The sequence below is a fragment of the Colossoma macropomum genome, unplaced genomic scaffold, assembly GCF_904425465.1.
Source record: "Colossoma macropomum unplaced genomic scaffold, Colossoma_macropomum, whole genome shotgun sequence".
Taxonomy (NCBI): Eukaryota; Metazoa; Chordata; class Actinopteri; order Characiformes; family Serrasalmidae; genus Colossoma; species Colossoma macropomum.
Window position 1 is genome coordinate 32,353,107 of NW_023494795.1, and position 18,451 is coordinate 32,371,557.

Below are 18,451 nucleotides of genomic sequence, written 5' to 3' on the forward strand. Positions count from 1 at the left end.
TACAAAATCCACTGTATAGTTCAATAGGCACTTATGGTCTGTGGCTGAAAATCCTTTAGCATCGAGTCTACAGCCACGAATCAACCAACGCAACAATGTTAAAACTCTGCCAAATAGCCAGGGGTAAAACACAATGAAAACCTTAAACTAGACCCTCAACAGAGAGCACAATCCAATCAAAATATATTCAGACGAGATTCTCAAACAGAATTTCGCTCGTGACGAACTGATAAGGTCCTGATTTCCGTTATAGGCCTGTCACAATTACTACGATCGCCAGATCACAATTACTGCAATTTTCCACAGATGTCACATGTTTATATCACAACAAACAGAATGTAAATCGAGTGTGTTGGGCTGAATAAAAGTAATAAAACAAAACATACACTGAGACACATCATGGGATCTTATAAAAACAACAAAAATTCTAACTTATATGACTTTGTAATTTTAAGCCTTTAGAGGGCAGCAGCGAGTAATGCTTATTTATCTGATAACACCTTTGGGGCGGCGGTGAGAACTGTTTGTTTATTAGGTGTTCGTGAAGTTTAGAGGGCAGCTTGTTTATTTGATGTTTGTTAATAACACCTTCAGAGGGTGGGGTGAGTAATGCTTGTTTATTTGATAACACTTGTAGGGGGCAGCAGTGAGTAATGTTTGCTTATTTGATGTTTGTTAATAGCTCCATTAGAGGGCAGCGGTGAGAACTGTTTGTTTATTAGGTGTTAGTGAATAACAAGTTTAGATGGCAGCGGTGAGTAACGTTTATTTACTTGATGTTTGTTAATGACACCTTTAGGGGGCAGTGGCCAGTAATGTTTGTTTATTTGATGTTTGTTTGTAACATCTTTAGAGGGCAGCAGCGAGTAACATTTGTTTATTTGATGTTAATACCTTTAGAGGGCGGCGGTGAGTAACGTTTGCATACTTGATGTTTGTAAAAACCTTTAGAGGGCGGCAGTAAATAATGCTTGATTATTTGATGTTTGTTAATAAAACCTTTAGACGGCAGCGGTCAGTAACGTTTGTTCATTAGATGCTTGTTAATAACACCTTTAGAGGGCAGCAGTAACTAATGTTTGTTTATTTGATGTTTGTTAATAACACTTTTAGAGGGCAACAACAAGTAATGTTCGTTTATTTGAGAACACCTTTAGGGGCAGCGGTGAGAACTGTTGGTTTATTAGATGTTTGTTAATAACACCTTTAAAGGGCGGCGGTAATTGACATTTGTTTATTTGATGTTTGTTTAACACCTTTAGAGGGCGACAGCGAGTAATATTTATTTATTTGATACCATCTTTAGGGGCAGCGATGAGAACTGTTTGTTTATTAGATGTTTGTTAAAATTACTTTTAGAGGGCAGTGGCGAGTGACGTTTGTTTATTTGATGTTTGTTAATAACACTTTTATTGGGTGGAGGTGAGTAATGTTACATTATTTGATGTTTGTTAACACCTCTAGAGGCTGTAAGTGAGTAAATGTTACCTTTACAGGGCAGTTGGGAGCTACTAAGTATTGACAGCTACAAAGCCAGACAGCTAAACAGCGAATATGGCCACTTTAGGCTTGTAGCTTAATACCTGCACACAATGAACAAAAAATACAATTGTTAATTGGAATTATTGAAACAGCAATTAAACAGTTGGCAGCTAAAATCTCATAATCGTGACAGGCCTAGAGACAAATGTGTTTTCTTAAAGACAAACAATATGTTCTCTGAAATGATTGTTGTGACTTTTTGGATTGGACTTAAAATTTAAAGCGACTATAAATAAAAAAGCTAAAAGCTTATGCTTAAATCATTAAACAAAAATGAGAAAGAAGGTTCAACACTCATCCAACGCAACAAACAAAACCTCAAACAAGTTGTGACCAGTCACTGGCTCAGTAATATCACCCCCATGAAAACATTCAGCAACTCCCACACATACACACTCACTTTTCAGTATATAAGCTATTCCTCCCATCTCTCCTGACGTGACAGCAGAGTCAAGTCTAAATCCCTTTTCTTTACAAAACAAAAAAAAGTCATCCCTTTCTGTACCTGTTCATATATATATGTGTATATACAAAGAGTAGAAACAAAGTTGTGCGAGACACACAGACAGACAAATAAAAACCCCAAAACAAGCCAAACCACTAAAAATGTGGTTTTCCGTACAGATTTGTTTTCCAGTGTCCTTCATCTAGACCTTCTGAACAGGCGGCTGGGCAGTGCGCTTGCTGCCCTTCTTCATGCGGCTGCGGGCGTAAATACGGAGGAAAAGAGCAAGGAAGACCACGGCCACCCCGAGGCCACCCACAAAGGTGATGGCGTGGCCGTAGATGAAGCAGGACAGCAGGATGGCGATGGCCTGCCGCAGGGTCATGATGATGGTGAAGACGGCGGCGCCGAACTGGGAGATGGTGTAGAAGATGAAGAGCTGGCCGCAGGCAGAGCAGATGGACAGCAGCACAGCGTGGAAGGCAAACTCTGAGTGACGGGACATAAAGGCCAGAGAGTCAAAGAACGCACCCTGCTCCAGCAGAGAACCCACAGTGAAGAGACAGGAGAACAGGTTCACTCCAAACATCATCTGCACTGACGACATCTTATGCTTGAACAGGTTGTCCTGCCAAGAGAAATGGAACAGTTAATGGTTTTTATTCACATACGCTATGAGAAAGTCTGGTTTCACCTGTCGAAGTGATGCACTATTGCACCTCACATGGGTGTGTTGTTTGTTCACTGTACCAGAGCATGACTGTTCCTGATAACCAGTAAGTTAAATATGCATTTGTTGTTAGTTCAGTTGATGTGGAAAGAAAGATTGTATTGTCAACACATCTACAAATTCCGATTTATTTGTAGATCTGTACTGCGCTGTCGTGCACCTCCCACTGTTGACTATTTTCAGTACTGTGCAAAAGTCAGAGATAGCAATTTTCCAGTCAAAAAAAACAATTAAGTACAAGTTATTAATTTCTATTTCCAGTGATAGAGACTACTTTTAACTATGCTCATGTCTACAATCACTGCAATTAAGCCAGAGTACTGCTAGAAAATGGACTGAGGGGTTTTCACTTCCTTACATACCCAACAAAATCCTCAACCAAGTGACAGTTCAGCCAAAACATCAAAGGGCAATTCCACTGTGTTTTTTTTTTATTTCTGCGCAAAAAGGTTTCTTAAAAGGTTCAAATGTAAATTAAGTGATTCAGAGTGGTTTGGTATGAAATGCTCTGTTCTAGAGAAACTTACCGAGTCAGAATTGTTCACAGTGGTGGTGATAGGAACCAGACGTCCACCTCTAAAAGCTCCCTCACAAGAAATGTTATTACATCAAATGGTTATGAATTCACTGCCTGGTGCCTGAGACACTGTTTTACAACTGTTTTGAGAAGGGTTTGGACTACATCATGTTTTCTGGGGCTATAAGGCAAAAATAGTACCCAAAGTACACTTATTTTTACCCAAATTTAACTAAGCTTTACCCAAATTTACCATCATCAACATTCCGAATAAAATTCAGAAGATACATGTAGATCACCGGTGGTTCTGGATAGTAAATAAAATGGCTATATTTGTGTTGTAGTCATAGCGACCCCTGGTTCCTATCACCACCACTGTAAAGAAATCAGTCTCTACAAATCAACCATTTTACACCAAACCACTCTGAATTAATTTATATCTCAGCAATTATACTATGCAAAACATCTTGAAAAATTGGTGAAATTCTCCTTTAAGTTAGCATTTTTAGCTATGAGGCTAATCTTGCCAACTTATAATGGAAGCTTATAGCCACCACATGCCATGGTGCTAACTGCATGCCTAAATGATCACACACTTGTTTTAAACTGCATTAAGTTGTTAAGAAGTTTTAAAATATAGACTTAACATTACTTAAATTCAGCCTTTTGGATGGCTACTACTACTGTTTTTAACTATGCAACACACTTTTGTCCATTTTCATAGATAATCATGCATCATACAGTGACAGAAACCAGATAAGAAAATCTATTTTTGACAAGCATGTGTGATGATCGGGCATGCGGTATGCACAGTGCCAACTGGTGGGGTATAATTTTCTTACTGTCCCATTCATACCTGCCAATTGGAGGTGAAGCTGTCGAACATTATGTATCCAGCCAGGATGATGACACCAGAGAAGGTGGTGACAGTAGATGGATGTTTGTTGGTGGAGCTGGACAAGAGGAACATGCTGACACCCACGGAGATCAGCACGGCTGTGAAATACTCCCAGTACTCGTAGCTCTTGTGCGACACAAGCTTACCCATCAGCATCACAGGGATGACTTTGGAGGCTTTGGCCAACACCTGAAAGAGCCAGAGAAAGAGTCAGACTCAGTTACAGTGTCAAAGTAATAGTGGGTTAAAAATACTCTCAACTGCCATAATTTTAGAATGGTGTAATTCTTTTTTTAACCAGTGGGCTACAGTGGTACAGCTGGGGGCCGCTGGCTCTCAGTATTTATTTGTTTATTTATTTTTTAATCATTATAAGGACATTTCTACTGAATCAGTTCAGACTATGGTCCCAAAGTAAAAAAAAAAAAAGATTTAGAAAAATAAGTATTCAGAGCTTAGATATTTACAAAGATTGTTTTATGATCTGTCTAAACCCAAAACATTAATATAGAGATGTTTTGGGTTTTTTATAATAGTTCAAATGATTTACACTTATGCATTAAATTTTTTAATTAATAAAAAATGTCATGACACTTCTGAAACACAAAAAGTTTTCATCTGTAGGTGGAGCCTTATTTTATCCATGCCCCTGTGTTTGTGAAGTGAGACTGCATCCCTGTCCCTCATGGCCACATACTGAGCTACTTATGGGCACAGACCTTTTTTGCATGAAGAAAAAAAACAACATTTTTTAGATTTTTTGAGGTTGAAACAAAAACAAAGGAGAAAAAGTGCTTAAACCACCTATAGATGAGGCGCAACCAGTGTGGGAAATACTTTCTAGTGTCAGGGGGGTCGCATGTTGGCTGGTTTCTTCAGCGTTGACTGACTGCTAACTCACATCAAAATGTCTTTAGTGTGAGAAATGAATTCACTCATTACACCAGTCTCTTGGAAAACTGGGTGAGTTTTCAGATTTGCAGCTATGGCATATTTACAGCACATTGTAAAGTTTTTCAGAGGTATCCAGGGCATAGTTACAGTTGCTAGGCTATGAAGGACCAACTGGGTGAATCAGTCTGCTACAGCGTCACCTTGAGGCAGAGCAGTGCTGCATCTCTAGTTAGTTAAGAATACCAAAGACAGAAGCTCAGTGACTGTGGGTGAAGCTGCTAAACAATGAGACAGCATAACCTCATAAGTTTATTTTTCAGGAACCCCCCAGAATTTTGATTTTGAGTCATTCAAGGGGGCCAAGAAGTTAATTAGGAGGTCCTGGACTCCTCATGACCCCCTGTCTTACGCACTTTGGGTGCAACCTAACAACAAAAAAAGGCTTATTAAGCAAAACGTGCAACACTAACTGTGCTCCTTTAATTAGGGGGCTGCACCTGTTTTCAGTCTATCAGTTTGCTGTGGCCTTTGTGTTGGGTTTTGTACATCTGATGTGGGCTGATGTGTCATGTTTTTAACACGTTTTGATTTCATAAATCAGTAGTTGAGATGTAAGCAGAGTGGTTTGATGAGAAATTGTGCATTGTAGAGAAACTTACTAACCCAGATTTTTTTTTACAGTAGTGGTGATAGGAATCAGGGGTCACCATGACTACAACACAAATACAGACATTTTATTTATTATGCCAAACCACCAGTGAACCTACACGTGTCATCTGAGTTTATCCATGTATGTAATGTTGATGATGGTGAAATAGTGGAAAATCTGAAAATATAAGTTTTCTTTGGGGACTATTTTGCCTTACAACATCCCACATGTACCCTTTTGTGTAAAAACCTTCTGTAAGGGAGCTTTTAGAGGTGGATGTCTGGTTCCTATCACCACCACTGTGAACAATTGTGAGTAAGTTTGTCTAGAACGGAGCATTTCACACCAAAGCACTCTGAATGACTTTGTTCACATCTTCACCATTTAATTATTAGAAATTTAGAAAAACTGGTGAACTTCCCCTTTAATAAAGTTCTTTTCTGTGATGGTATAGAGTGAGTTTGCTGTTGATACAGAATGTAAATTGAGTGTAGCCTAAATGTAATTCACAAAATAACTCACCAAAAATTTACATATTATAATGAATAGTTATAGCAAATTTTAAAGGTTATGGGTTAAATGGTGCAACAATCTGTAGGAACTAAAATGCAGACTGTCAGCTTTTATTTTAAAGTAGTTCCACATATAACCCAACAGGCAAACCATGCGCTCTACATTTAGCCCATTTTAGGAAACTCCAAGTATCTGGATAGACAAAAATCCCAGTAAGGAAGTAATGTTTAACACACAGTTGCACATCCTTTGCATGTAATGATAACCTGAAGTGTATTATGCCCAGACATCACCTGACTCTGGGTATTTTCCCTGGTGATTTCTGCCACACCGCAAGGCACTTATCTATTTACTTCCTATTTGTTTTTAGGACTTCAGCCCTCTGTCTGTAATACTATACTGGATTTAAACTGAGTGACTGACTCGGCCAGTCAAGAATTTCCCACATTTAGCCCTTGTTACTGCCTATAAAGCTACAAAACCAACCCTCTCTAAACTTTTTATAGGGTGAACATGTGCAAATCCAGTTTTAAAATAGGTACTTTGTGTACCTCCCTGGCGTATATGTGAAACACCTCTTTTTATATTTTGTTTTAGCACACAGACAAAAGGGGAGAAACTGTGTGAAGCGTGTAGATGCTAAACTATATTTCATTCTGGTTTCCCACGGTAAGTTATTGTTGTGTGTACAGTCTTATCTTGTGAAAAAAAAACACATCCCATGTTTTTGGTTATTTTTTTGTCACTGAAACAAACAGAAAAAACTTGAATGAATGACGTTGTTATGTAATTACATATAATAAACGCAATGAACTGAATGTACAGGGAATGGAAATGATAATAGACATTTGCGTGTTAAAGCTGGCTGTGTTCACATTAACCGCAAGTCAGTGTGTGTTTAAAATATGAAGTGCTGCAATATAGAAACAAAACAGCAACAACAAAAAAAATGAGGGTCCCACCAAGTATTACAGGCCCAACAATTGATTATATTGGCAAGAGAGAAATTTTTCATTGAGTGGGCAGAGTTTTTAAAAAAATGCCAAACTACAGAAACTGACATTAAATTGAACACTTACTGAACTTAACTGAACACTAACAAACAATGCAGAGCCTCTAAAAGGCTCCAAAATATGTTACTAGAAAATAATAAGCTAAAGAACCTCATTTGAAAAGATACACAAAATCCCATCAGGCCTGGTTTCTTACTGTAAGAAATAGCAGCATGAGAATTTAAAATATGTGCATTATCATGCGAAGTGACATCTGCAGACTGCTGATTCATTAAGAGGGTAAATTTTCAAGTCAACCTGAAATCAAAAAAATCAAAACGGACCTTTTTTTTTTACTTAGTGAGTTCACGTTCCTAGTCATATTAAGCACCATTAATCATCTCACACCATTTAAAAGACACAGTTCTTGTCTTCCCGTAACCTTTCATCAAAGTGCAGTGACTTTTTCCCCCAGATGGTGGATGGTGAGTGTATTAATCTGTCTTTTCAGAAGTGAAGATTTATGCGCTACACAGAAAGCAAACTGGCCACTGTAACAGTGAAGAACATACGGGGTACTCAAGCCAAAACGTGTCTTTGTTCTATATTACACCCTGCTGAGTACATTTAGCCTCCTGCAGTTTGCCGATGGGCATAAACAAGGATTTCTCATCTCTTAATAACCCTTACTCCCCAAACACCTTGAGGTCCATAAGGAGCAGATTCAGCACACAAAGACACCACTGGCCTCACAAAAACACAAAAGCCAAATAAATATATTCCGAGCTGTAAAAGTATATTCTTAAGAAATTCATTTTATATTAAGAGATTTAAATTTGATTACTTAAAATAATCTACAACTCTTCATTTCGGTGGTTTAGAATTGCTGCTTTTGCCTTTAAAGCAACATTAGGTGACCTTATTTTACCTTAAAATAACAGCTTCAGAATGATTTTCTTGATACACTAATTTATAAAAGGGACAATGGCATCTCTGTCATTGCCACTTCGGGATGGAATGCCTGCTATAATGCTATGTAACTATAGAAGAATAAGCACGAGACCCCTCGTGAGAACTGTGTAATGCTTAGTTCATTTAGTTCAACTACGGGTTTTCAGCTAGTTATAAGAAGCAGCTCTTTATTGCCACCATGGACATCTTGGCAGAGGCTGCGAAGTGACCAAAGACGTTGTAGGAGAAAGCGAGGAAGAGAAAAAGAGAGAGTGACTGAGATAGAGACCGGAGGGTAAATCTCAAACTGGCTTTTACTTGTTGGCGAGAGCTAAAAGTGATTAAATGATGCAGGACCGTCAGTGAAAATCCGACAGAAGAGTGTACATTCATGCCAGGGTTATTTACGAAAGATTGTGACGTAGGCTGTAACTTTATCTGTGTCATTGCTGTCTCACAGAGTTTTGTAGTTTTTCCGGATACCAAAAGTCATCTTACCTTAGTCCCGTTTCGGGCTTAGTTAGCATGCAAAGACATATGCCTGCATGATGTGCGTGTGTGCAAAGGGGGAGCCAGGTTCTGTATCCTACAGCTCCTCAACAAACACAGCTGTCCGTGAGGGGGGGCTCAAAGTGCGATTTGTATTTACAACAGTGGTGTAAAAGTGAAATACACTCTGCAACCGTAGGTGGACCCTAAGAGCAGAAAATACCAATTGTCATATAATGCTGATTAAAAGTGACAGTCACTGCATATTACCTGTGTGGGGAAGCTGATGTATTTGAGGGCCTCGTACTGACACCAGCTGCTGAGTATGTTGGACAGGGAGGCAAAGGAGTATTTGTACATGGGGGCCGCGTGCCTCGGCTGCTTGAACAGAACACAGCACAGTCCAGCCACTGTCAGTGCCAGGATGCGGTTCATAAACACCAGAAACTGAGAGTCCCTGAAGCGCTCTCCGCCACCCTCCGTCTCAGAGCCGCCGTATGAACGGGTCATCACTCGCTCCTGCAAGACGCCCCACGTCAAATACGACACCTGCAGGACAAAAATTGGAAGGGAAAGGGAAGGAAATTTTCTGCTAAATTAAACTGAAAGTTTGAAGTCACATCAAATTAACACAATTTTACCCCTTTCCCCAATTTTAGTCAACCATTCAAGACAGCTGTAATGTCTGAAGTATACAACTTTAGGTCTGCACTGATGCTACAAAGCAAATGTTGCTATCAAGTAGTGAAAGTCTTCTGCCAGCAGAGTTTTCTGAGGGTGAATCACTACATGTCCTTAAAACACAGTATAGCAGCAGATCATGGTCATTATTCAGCAAATCTACAGATAGGGGTGGGCAATATGGCAATTTTTTTTATCATTTTATCATTTTTATGTCACAGTACGCTTTTCTGAGCATATCATGGATATTGCCAGTAGTTAAAGAACACAGATTAACTACATGTTTCATTACAAAATGAGCACAATTAGCCCTGTTTAATTGGATTTAGTGCAGTGCAGTTTGAGACTTATTGTTACTACAGTATTCGCATATGTGGCACTACAGGGTCTATTTTGTCTGTTCCAACTTATTAAATGTCAGGAAACTAAATATCATGATATAATATTTTTGCCATATTGCCCACATGTACCTACAGATACAGTGTATAACTGTTATGGGTCAATCACAACTAAGAATGGTACCGAAACACAAAGGAAGATTTCGTGAGTGGTAAACTTGGTTTCATTTTTGCATAATCAGATTTTTTTCTTCAGTAGCTTTTGAGTGGTGGGTGAAAACAGTTAATCACATCATTTCATCAGCTTCCATTTAGTTCTTGTGTGAAACTCATGTGATTTCTGTGGACTGTCACATCCGCTATGAGAGCCACCCTCCGCAAATTAATTAGCAAGTGGCAATCATCTAGATCCAAGCAGCACACACAACTTATGGGGCCAAAAGGGCACAACTAGGGGCCCAAAGTGTGAAAAGAAAACATTTCCCACATCATTACACCAACAGCAGCCAAAAATGTTCACACAAAGCAGGTTGTGTCCATGAATTTGCGCTGTTTATGCCAAATTCTGACCCAAACATGTACATGTCGCAGTAGAAATTGAGGAAACCTGACCAGGTGATGTTTTTACAATTGTCAACTGTCTAGTTGGGTGAGCCTACAGTAGCTTCAGATTCCTGTTCTTGGCTGACAGGAATGGAGCCTGTTGTGGTCTTCTGTTGTAGCCCATTCACCTCAAAGCCTGACACGTTGTGTGTTCAGAGATGCTTTTCTCATTATTGTTGTAATGAACTGTGTTACTGTAGTCTTTATGTTGGCTTTGCGCAATTCTGTAGAAACTCTAGAGACTGTTTTGCGTGAAAATCCCAGGAGATCAGCAGCCTCTTAAACCCTCAAACCACAAACAACCATGCCACAGTCAGTCAGAACACAGTATTTCCCCATACTGACATTTGTTTTGAAAGATTAACTGAAGCTCTTTGCTCATGTCTGGTGATGTTATACATTGTGCTGCTGCTACATGATTGGGTGATTGCAAGCCTGAGCAGGTGTAGAAGTGAATGGTGAGCATTTTACACTGAAGTTATTAGGAGTGTTTCAGCCTGGAATGCTTTTTTAACAAGGCACAATACAGGTGAGTCAATCAGAACTGAGGTCATTTACATATATCAGTCTAAAAGGCACAGTAACAAAAACAGCCTGTTTAATTCTAAGAGATAAAGAGAGGTTGGAAAATGGGCAAGTAAAAAGGAATTATGTCTATTTTTAGTAAACAAACCCCCTGAAATGTCACAAATGTATCTACAGCTTGAAGATATCACCTACAATGAAAGCTCACCTGCAGTCCAGCAGCACAGAAGATGAGTTTGAAGGCTTGCCGTGCTGATGAAGCGGATTCTGCCTCATTTCTGGTTGCTGAAGATGCATCGTCCAGCAGTGTGGTCTTAGAGTCACTCCCAAACACGCATGTCTTTATTACAGGGAAACAAAGACCCCGCCCTGCAAACACAGAATAAACTTTCATCAGATGTGCCGGAGTTGTTTGGGGCAAGATGGAGGTATATAGCAGTGGTGACCATTAGAGCTAAAACAAAACAACTCTTTGATAAAACTCAATTCTGTTAGCACCTCTATGGGATTCAAACAGTATACTGTCGCTAAGCTAAAGATGATTCACATGGACATTTTTTTTTGGTCAGTGAAACTTTCATAAGACCTAAAGTGACGTATTTCCTCACAAAGTTGGCCCCACTCACCACAAATCAAAATGTGGTTTATTCCACCGTCACTTCCTAAATATGTTGCTGGTTAATTAGGCCTTTAATTTAGCTCCTGAAGTCCTAACCAATGGGAGAGGTTGCTTGGCTGTATATGTATCTACCTAGAAATTACAGAAAAGAATAATCCTGATTGGACAATTATCTGCTGGGCATTTCAAGAATGTCACCGTTTAGTTTACAATCAAAACTTAACAGTGAAATAAGAGACTTACTACAATATTTGCAGAGCTTAAATACAACAAGCTTCATTATGTCAGATAAAAACTAACCAAAATCACATATTATCTCACAGAAATCATTAGGGTTTCTCTTTCGTAATATGCACATCACAGTGAGTATTCCATCTGATATTTCAGTTGAGCCCTAATGCGAACTATAATGGGAATTGCAATTGTCCATGTTTAGGATTAAATGGTACGATAAACAAGCAACAGTGGAACTACCACTGTTAGAAACATCAAGCACTAGAAAAAGCTTAGGAGGGTCATATCGGTGCTTAAAAAGAAGTATTTTAAACCAGATCATATACAGGTATATGCAATACTCCATGTGCAATTCTAATAAAATATCCTTAACTTTAAATATGTTTTTTGCTGTATTTATTTATTTATCTATAATAGATTAAATAGATTGAATAGAATAGATTTTAGATTAGAATAGATTTTTCTTTGTCTTAGACGTTTTTATTTTTAGTGTATATATACATACATACATATACATATACATACATACATACACACACACATATATATATATATATATACATATATATATATATATATATATATATATATATATACATACATATATATATATATATATACACACACACACACACACACAGCAATTAGTAACTTAACCTTGTAATTAACAGGGTCAATTACTTTGTTAATTCTCTTCTTGTTATTTCTTTTCTTGAAAGCCTTGCACTCACTTTGCTGCTGTAATACTGTGAATTTCCCAGCAGTGGGACTAATAAAGGACTATCTTATCTTATCAGCTTAATACAATAGTCTGGCAAACAACCAAACGCACAAAATCCTCCTCTTACCCTCAGTTTAGTCAAAAAAGTCATGTTGTCTCTAAAGATAAACAAAAGTATGCACAAAATTCAGACTTAAATAAGGCTGAGCTGCTTTTAGTGATCTAAGGCACTTTTGTGAATGTTTATACAAAGCAGACTGTCATACAATGTCAGAAATCACATAATCAAATCTATTAGAGATTTCTTAACAACTTGATTTTAAGGTGAATGAGTGGTGATTTAGACATGCACTTAGCACAGTGCTAATTGGTGGGATGAAACCTTCCACTTCTCGTTAGGTACATTAGTGTCATAGCTCTACTGCAAAACTAAAGAGAGACCAAACAAGCTGATCGACTTGGAGAAAAAGAGAGAAAATAATTTTAAGAGAAAAAATTTGAAATAGATTTTTTTTATTTTATTTTTTCAAACTATTTCTTTGAACAAAGATGGTTGTTGATAAAAGTATTCCAGCAAGCCTGATGATTTACTGCACCTGTTTCCAGGTAGTTGACCCGATTGAAGTAGCTGATGAGAAAGTATCCCGGAATGACGATGGTGGAGTAGCCGAGGATGTTGAGGAAAAAACGGAAAAGCCACACGTCCTGCCAGCCCTCCAGGAGTGGAGTGTCTCCAGTATCAGCTAAAACACACACACACAGACACAACAGCACGGCCGGACGCACACTGGACACAGACACACACACATGGTTCAGATTAGTTAAAGTGAATGGCATGTTTACTCTATGCAGTCTCTAAGGTGTAGCTAGACACTTGATATGTAAATCTGTCACACAAAGGCAATATTCAACCACACAAAAGCCTCTTTCAACACGTTCTACCTTTACGCTAAAACCCAAAACCAACAACTGCATTCAGTCACGCTCCTAAAATAAACACAGACCGACAGCAAATCAAAACTCTTCAGGGCAAGTCATACAGGAACTGCTTTCACAGAGATGCACTCTAATCGATTTCATAGCACTGCTAAATATAACGAGAACACTGCTCTGATGAATAATATAAAGGGTTTTTAAAGCAGAATTGTATTTTGACCAGTGCTCATTTAAAGGACCCACCTCCTACACTTTTCCTGCATTTTAAGTTTAAGGTCTACTTCTAATAATTCTGTAGTTTTACAAACCAAAAACGGTCATAATATACTTTTACATGATTTTCCAACATCAATTTATCCTTTAGATTTAGGCTGTTTTTGTTGCTGTGCCTTTAAGACTGATCCATGTAAATGGGCACTGCTCTGACTGCCTCTTTCAAAAGTCAATACAGGCTGAAATACTCTGTGTAACTTCAGTGCAAATCGGCAGACTAAACTGCTGTAGGATGAATAGGTGGGTATGTTGATGCAGATGTCTATATGTGTACATACACACACACACACACATTTATAAAATATTAAAAATTGGGACTTCACCCACTTCAGCATTACAGAGAAACAGAACATTTATTTCTGTAGGTTTACAAAAGCAGTAAAATGGATATAAAGCAGGCATTTTAGTGCAGTAACCCAGCATCACCTAAACACTCTGCACTTCAGGAGTACAACAAATATGTCATCAAATATCAGTTTTAAATAATGGTCAAGTATCTCTGAGGATACAGATGTGATTCCAACATCATCCTTAATTTAAATTAAAATTTTAAAATATGGATCAAAATACACTTTTTTGACAAATCAATGGTGAATTCGTTGGCAGTCTGCATGGTGATAATGCACATTTTGAATCCTCCTACTGCTCTCTTAAAGTAAGAAACACAGCCTGGTGGACACACCTATTTACATGCATTTTTACAACATATTATTTTGGAAAGAAAAAAAGTACATTGGAATCTCTGAAAGGATGTGCATCTTTCATTTACAACCGGTTGCCAACGATCAAAACTCTGCGTCTGGGTGCAGCATATTTATTTTAGTATTGTTTTCAAGCTCAGTTGCTCTGCTTTATGAGATCACTATTATGCACAGGGGCAGGCTACAATGCAGCTGCTTTATTTAATACAATTTGTAGGAATGCACAAGCATATCAGAATTATTTCGATATCGGCAGATATTTGCTTACAAATATTGTCACTGGACAATTTTCAGATATTTCAAATTGATATTTGATAATGTATTTAGCGCTAATAAAATATATGCATTTTTTTCACTGTATTAAAGCCACCATATCACGGAAAACCTAATTTTCCTTACTTTCTAGAAAAGAAATATAGTGATATACACTTGGGACCAAATCTACCTAGATTAGCATAGCAGGGAAATGTGACATTTACTTGTGGAGTGCTGCAGTAAAATGAATAAAATACTGACATTTTAGCGTAGTTCCCAGTGTTGTCTAAACCAGTGGTTCTCAAGCTGGCCCTCAGGGCTGTCCAGACAGTCCGTATTTTTCAGCCAAACTTAAGTAAGCAAAACTGAGGACTGTCTAGGGGGCCCTGAGTATCAGTTTGGGAGCCACTGATCTAAACAATCTGCTCTTCCAGAGTTTAATAAACACCATCAAATTATGTTACAATATGCTTTTCAGAGCACAACGTAGACACCGCCAGTACTTCTAGAACAGTGAACAACTGCATGGTTCATTAGATAGAGGGTTTACAAGTCCTTTTTAATTGGATTTGGTGTGACGCAGTATGTGAATTATGAGTGGTAATTAAGCATTTAATTTTCTACCATTTAATTACGAAAAAACAGAAATACTGATTGAGGAACTTGATTCTTTAGCTTCATGTACTAAACCTGAAGTATGAAACCTGGGTGTGATTTTAGACTTTGAACTTTAAGTCTTATCCTGCATGTAAACACAGTCACTAAAGTAGCTTTTTATCAATTGACACCTTTTCTGTCTCAGAGCGATGCAGAGAAACTTATTCATGCATTTGTTAAAGCAGAGTTGATCACTGTAATGATCTTACTGGACTTCCTAAGAAAACAATACATCCTTTACAACTTGTACAAAATGTGGCAGCATGAATCCTAACAAAAAGAAAAAAAAAGAAATCACGTCACTCCTGTTTTAAAAGAACTGCACTGACCGCCTGTATCGTTCAGAATAGATTTTAAAGTTCTAAATGACTTTACAGCACCTGCTTACATCACAGAGTGTCTGTCTGTTTTATGTTCCAGCACATAATCTTAGATCTGCAGATAGTGACCTTCTACAAATACCCTCTGTAAAATACAGAAAACATGGAGAGGCCTAGTTCAGTTATTCTGCTTCTAAACTGTTGAGCTCATTTCACCTTTTATTATAGAAAGCAGACTTTTTATTACTTTTTATTATAGACAGTAAAGCTCAGAGCTCATGTTTAAGAAGCAACTAAAAATGTCTCTCTTTAACTTAGCATTTAATTAAAACTCTACATCTCATGGTATTTGTCTTTTAATTTGATCTGTCATTTTCTTATATGATTCTAAATTAATACTTATAACTTTGCCCTAAAAGCCATAAATCTGACTGACTTGGCACTCTGTCCTGAAGTGTGTAAGCACTTACACTCCACATAGACAGGTAAGAAAAAAATGTTAAACAGCTAATATGGTCTACCAAAGCGAAAGTGTAAAAGTGTGTGTGGTTAGCGTAGTATAAAAGTGGGTGCAGAGTCAGCAAGATGAGAATAACACTCATCAAGAGTGATGTAGCAGCATGTAAAAGAAAAATAACTTGCTCTCTAAAGCCAAACGGCACTGTATGAGTATGTGTTAAACATTCTTAGAGTGGGCCTCCCCCAAACCCAAGCTGATTTCAACAGAGCCTCTTTGTGCACGAGACTTCGTCAGGCCACGACAGCACTAACAGTCCAGCCGTCCTACAAGCTAAAGCAAAAATTACTCTTTTAAACTCTTTTAAAAAGGGAAAAAGAAGAGCTTTTGGGAGAACTGACGCCCAAAAAAATCTGGTAAAATGTTTGAAAAAACTCCCCTAAAGAAAACAAAAATGACATCATTTAGTTTTTGGTTACTACGCCTTTATTTGCTTTCACAGCAGCTTCTGTGTACATAGTTGAAATGTTCATATGTACATAGAATTTATATGAATGTGAATGAAGCTGTTTGGACCCTCATCTGCTAAAAGTGTCAGTTCTCACTCTTCAGTTGAAAGTTTTCAATTTCAATTTGACTTCTTATGTTCACAAGAGAAATCAATGAAAAAAATCCATGTTAATTCTAATGAAAATTAACTGGTTTATATGCAGATATACTAAATCTGAAGAGAACAAATACAAATTTAATGGTTAATGTGGGCACACCACCAACCACAAGCACCACACAAAGCTACAGGTAGAAGACTAATGTCTGTACTAACCCTTAACTATATTTGTGAAGTCTACAATTAAGCCTCTTGTCAATAGACATGTGTTCTTTACAAGCTCACATCCGGATCCTAGAACATGGTGTGGCATCCATATTTCAATCTTAACTTGCAGTTCTTTAAACGCATAAACTATATCAAAAACATTCAAAAGTGCAGCTTATAAAGAAGAGCCTAATATTTATGCCTTGTTATGTATAAGAGATGAAGTTATTTGCCTGGATGTGTAAGATACAAGCTACACAGCTTGAACGATTTATGTGAAAAGTAAAAATGGGATCTTGTACAATTTATGACAACCAGTTTATCAAGATATCCAATTTAAAATCATAGTGAACTGCTTCTGAGATGGCTGAATGCGCTGGCTCGGAAGACTGTCGCAAAATAATACCCTGACATTGATACATTCAGCTTAAAATCAGTTTAGACTGCTATAGTAAAAATTAATTTGACAAATGCAGCTTCTGAAAATAATAAACATCAAAAGTACATTTAACCCACCAACACTAAAGCCTAGCTCTAAACTAATGGTGATGACATGTTAAACCTGCAAAACACATTAAATTATTTACACATTTAATTCAATGACACTCTTGACATCGATGACAAGCTTGATATCGTAACAATAGCAGAAGCCTTTTTGGTGCTACACAGAACCATTTCCAAAAAGGTTCTATACAGAATCATCTCAATCAGTCTAAAGAACCTTTTCACCATGCAGAGAACAATTTAAGTTCTATACAGCGCTCACGATTCTAAATATTTACTAAAGAACCCTTGAAGAACCATCTTTTTTTAAGAATGCGTTTACTCTTTCAATTCAGTGACAGTCAGTTATCACCATATTTACATTTTCACTGTAACCCAAGTTAATAAAATCCTCATATCCAGGTAGCTAAAGAATTAGCCGGCTTAAATAAGGTCTTATTTCTTTTTCTAGGTAAAGAGAGAGCGGGGAAATCTTACAGGAGTCATTTAAAATATATAACTAATTACATCAATTTGATAAAAGCAGTCATTTTTAAGTCAAACTAGCTAATTTTGCCAGATGCTTAGCTCGGTAAACTAAGGCTGTTATCCAATACGCGCACTAGCGTTATTACTAGGGCGCCTAGGTAGTGCCTAGAGCTCAGGCCGGGCGACAAGAATTACGCGCACTGTCTAGGTGCCCTAGTTACGACCCAACATATTATTAGGCAACAACCTTACCCACTTAGCCAACCAGCTAAGCTAAGAAGCGAAAAAAAAACAAAATCTCTTTCTACGTATGCAGCCGAACAACGAAGTTAGGACAACTTTTTAAGCAGTAAAAACTTTTTGTATGTCAAAATACACCAAAACAAACGTAGTGTCGGTCTTACCTCCATAAAAAAGATGACATTTTTTCACAAGAAAGTTTAGTTTTGCCAGCTAACGTTAGTGAGACGGCTAGCCTTAGCTATATCGTTACACCGCCACGGCGCACCACAGTACAAAAACGATCTCCGGGATTAAAAAATAAGTTCCAGGGATCTTTTTTTGGTTCACAAACGAAATTTGGCTTTGCCAGCTCATCGGATAATTAACATGAACTCGCTGGATAGCTGTGTGTTTCACACAGAGACCCGACAGAGATGATCATCATTCTGCGATAGCTTAGCGGCTCTCCAGCATTCAACAGCCGACAAGCCTTTTCCGGTGCT

The 18,451-nt window shown here is 37.9% G+C and overlaps 1 protein-coding gene across 1 annotated transcript; it reads right to left on the minus strand.

Annotated features, from left to right (window-relative positions):
- Positions 1-2,115: 2,115 nt before the first annotated feature.
- slc35b2 (solute carrier family 35 member B2) lies at positions 2,116-18,451 on the minus strand. Its single transcript, XM_036582204.1, has 6 exons — positions 18,131-18,451; positions 12,938-13,128; positions 10,976-11,136; positions 8,891-9,169; positions 4,091-4,321; positions 2,116-2,615 (listed from the first exon to the last, which is right to left on the minus strand). The coding sequence occupies exons 1-6, from the start codon at positions 18,148-18,150 to the stop codon at positions 2,190-2,192; spliced, it is 1,308 nt and encodes a 435-aa protein (XP_036438097.1). The 5' UTR covers positions 18,151-18,451; the 3' UTR covers positions 2,116-2,189.

Excerpts from the sequence above, each read along its gene's own strand:
- slc35b2 (XM_036582204.1), bottom strand. The coding sequence starts at position 18,150 with ATGTCATCTTTTTTATGGAG. Across the intron at positions 4,322-8,890 it reads ACATCAGCTTCCCCACACAG|GTGTTGGCCAAAGCCTCCAA; the intron begins GTAATATGCAGT and ends TGGCTCTTTCAG. Across the intron at positions 2,616-4,090 it reads GCTTCACCTCCAATTGGCAG|GACAACCTGTTCAAGCATAA; the intron begins GTATGAATGGGA and ends TTCTCTTGGCAG.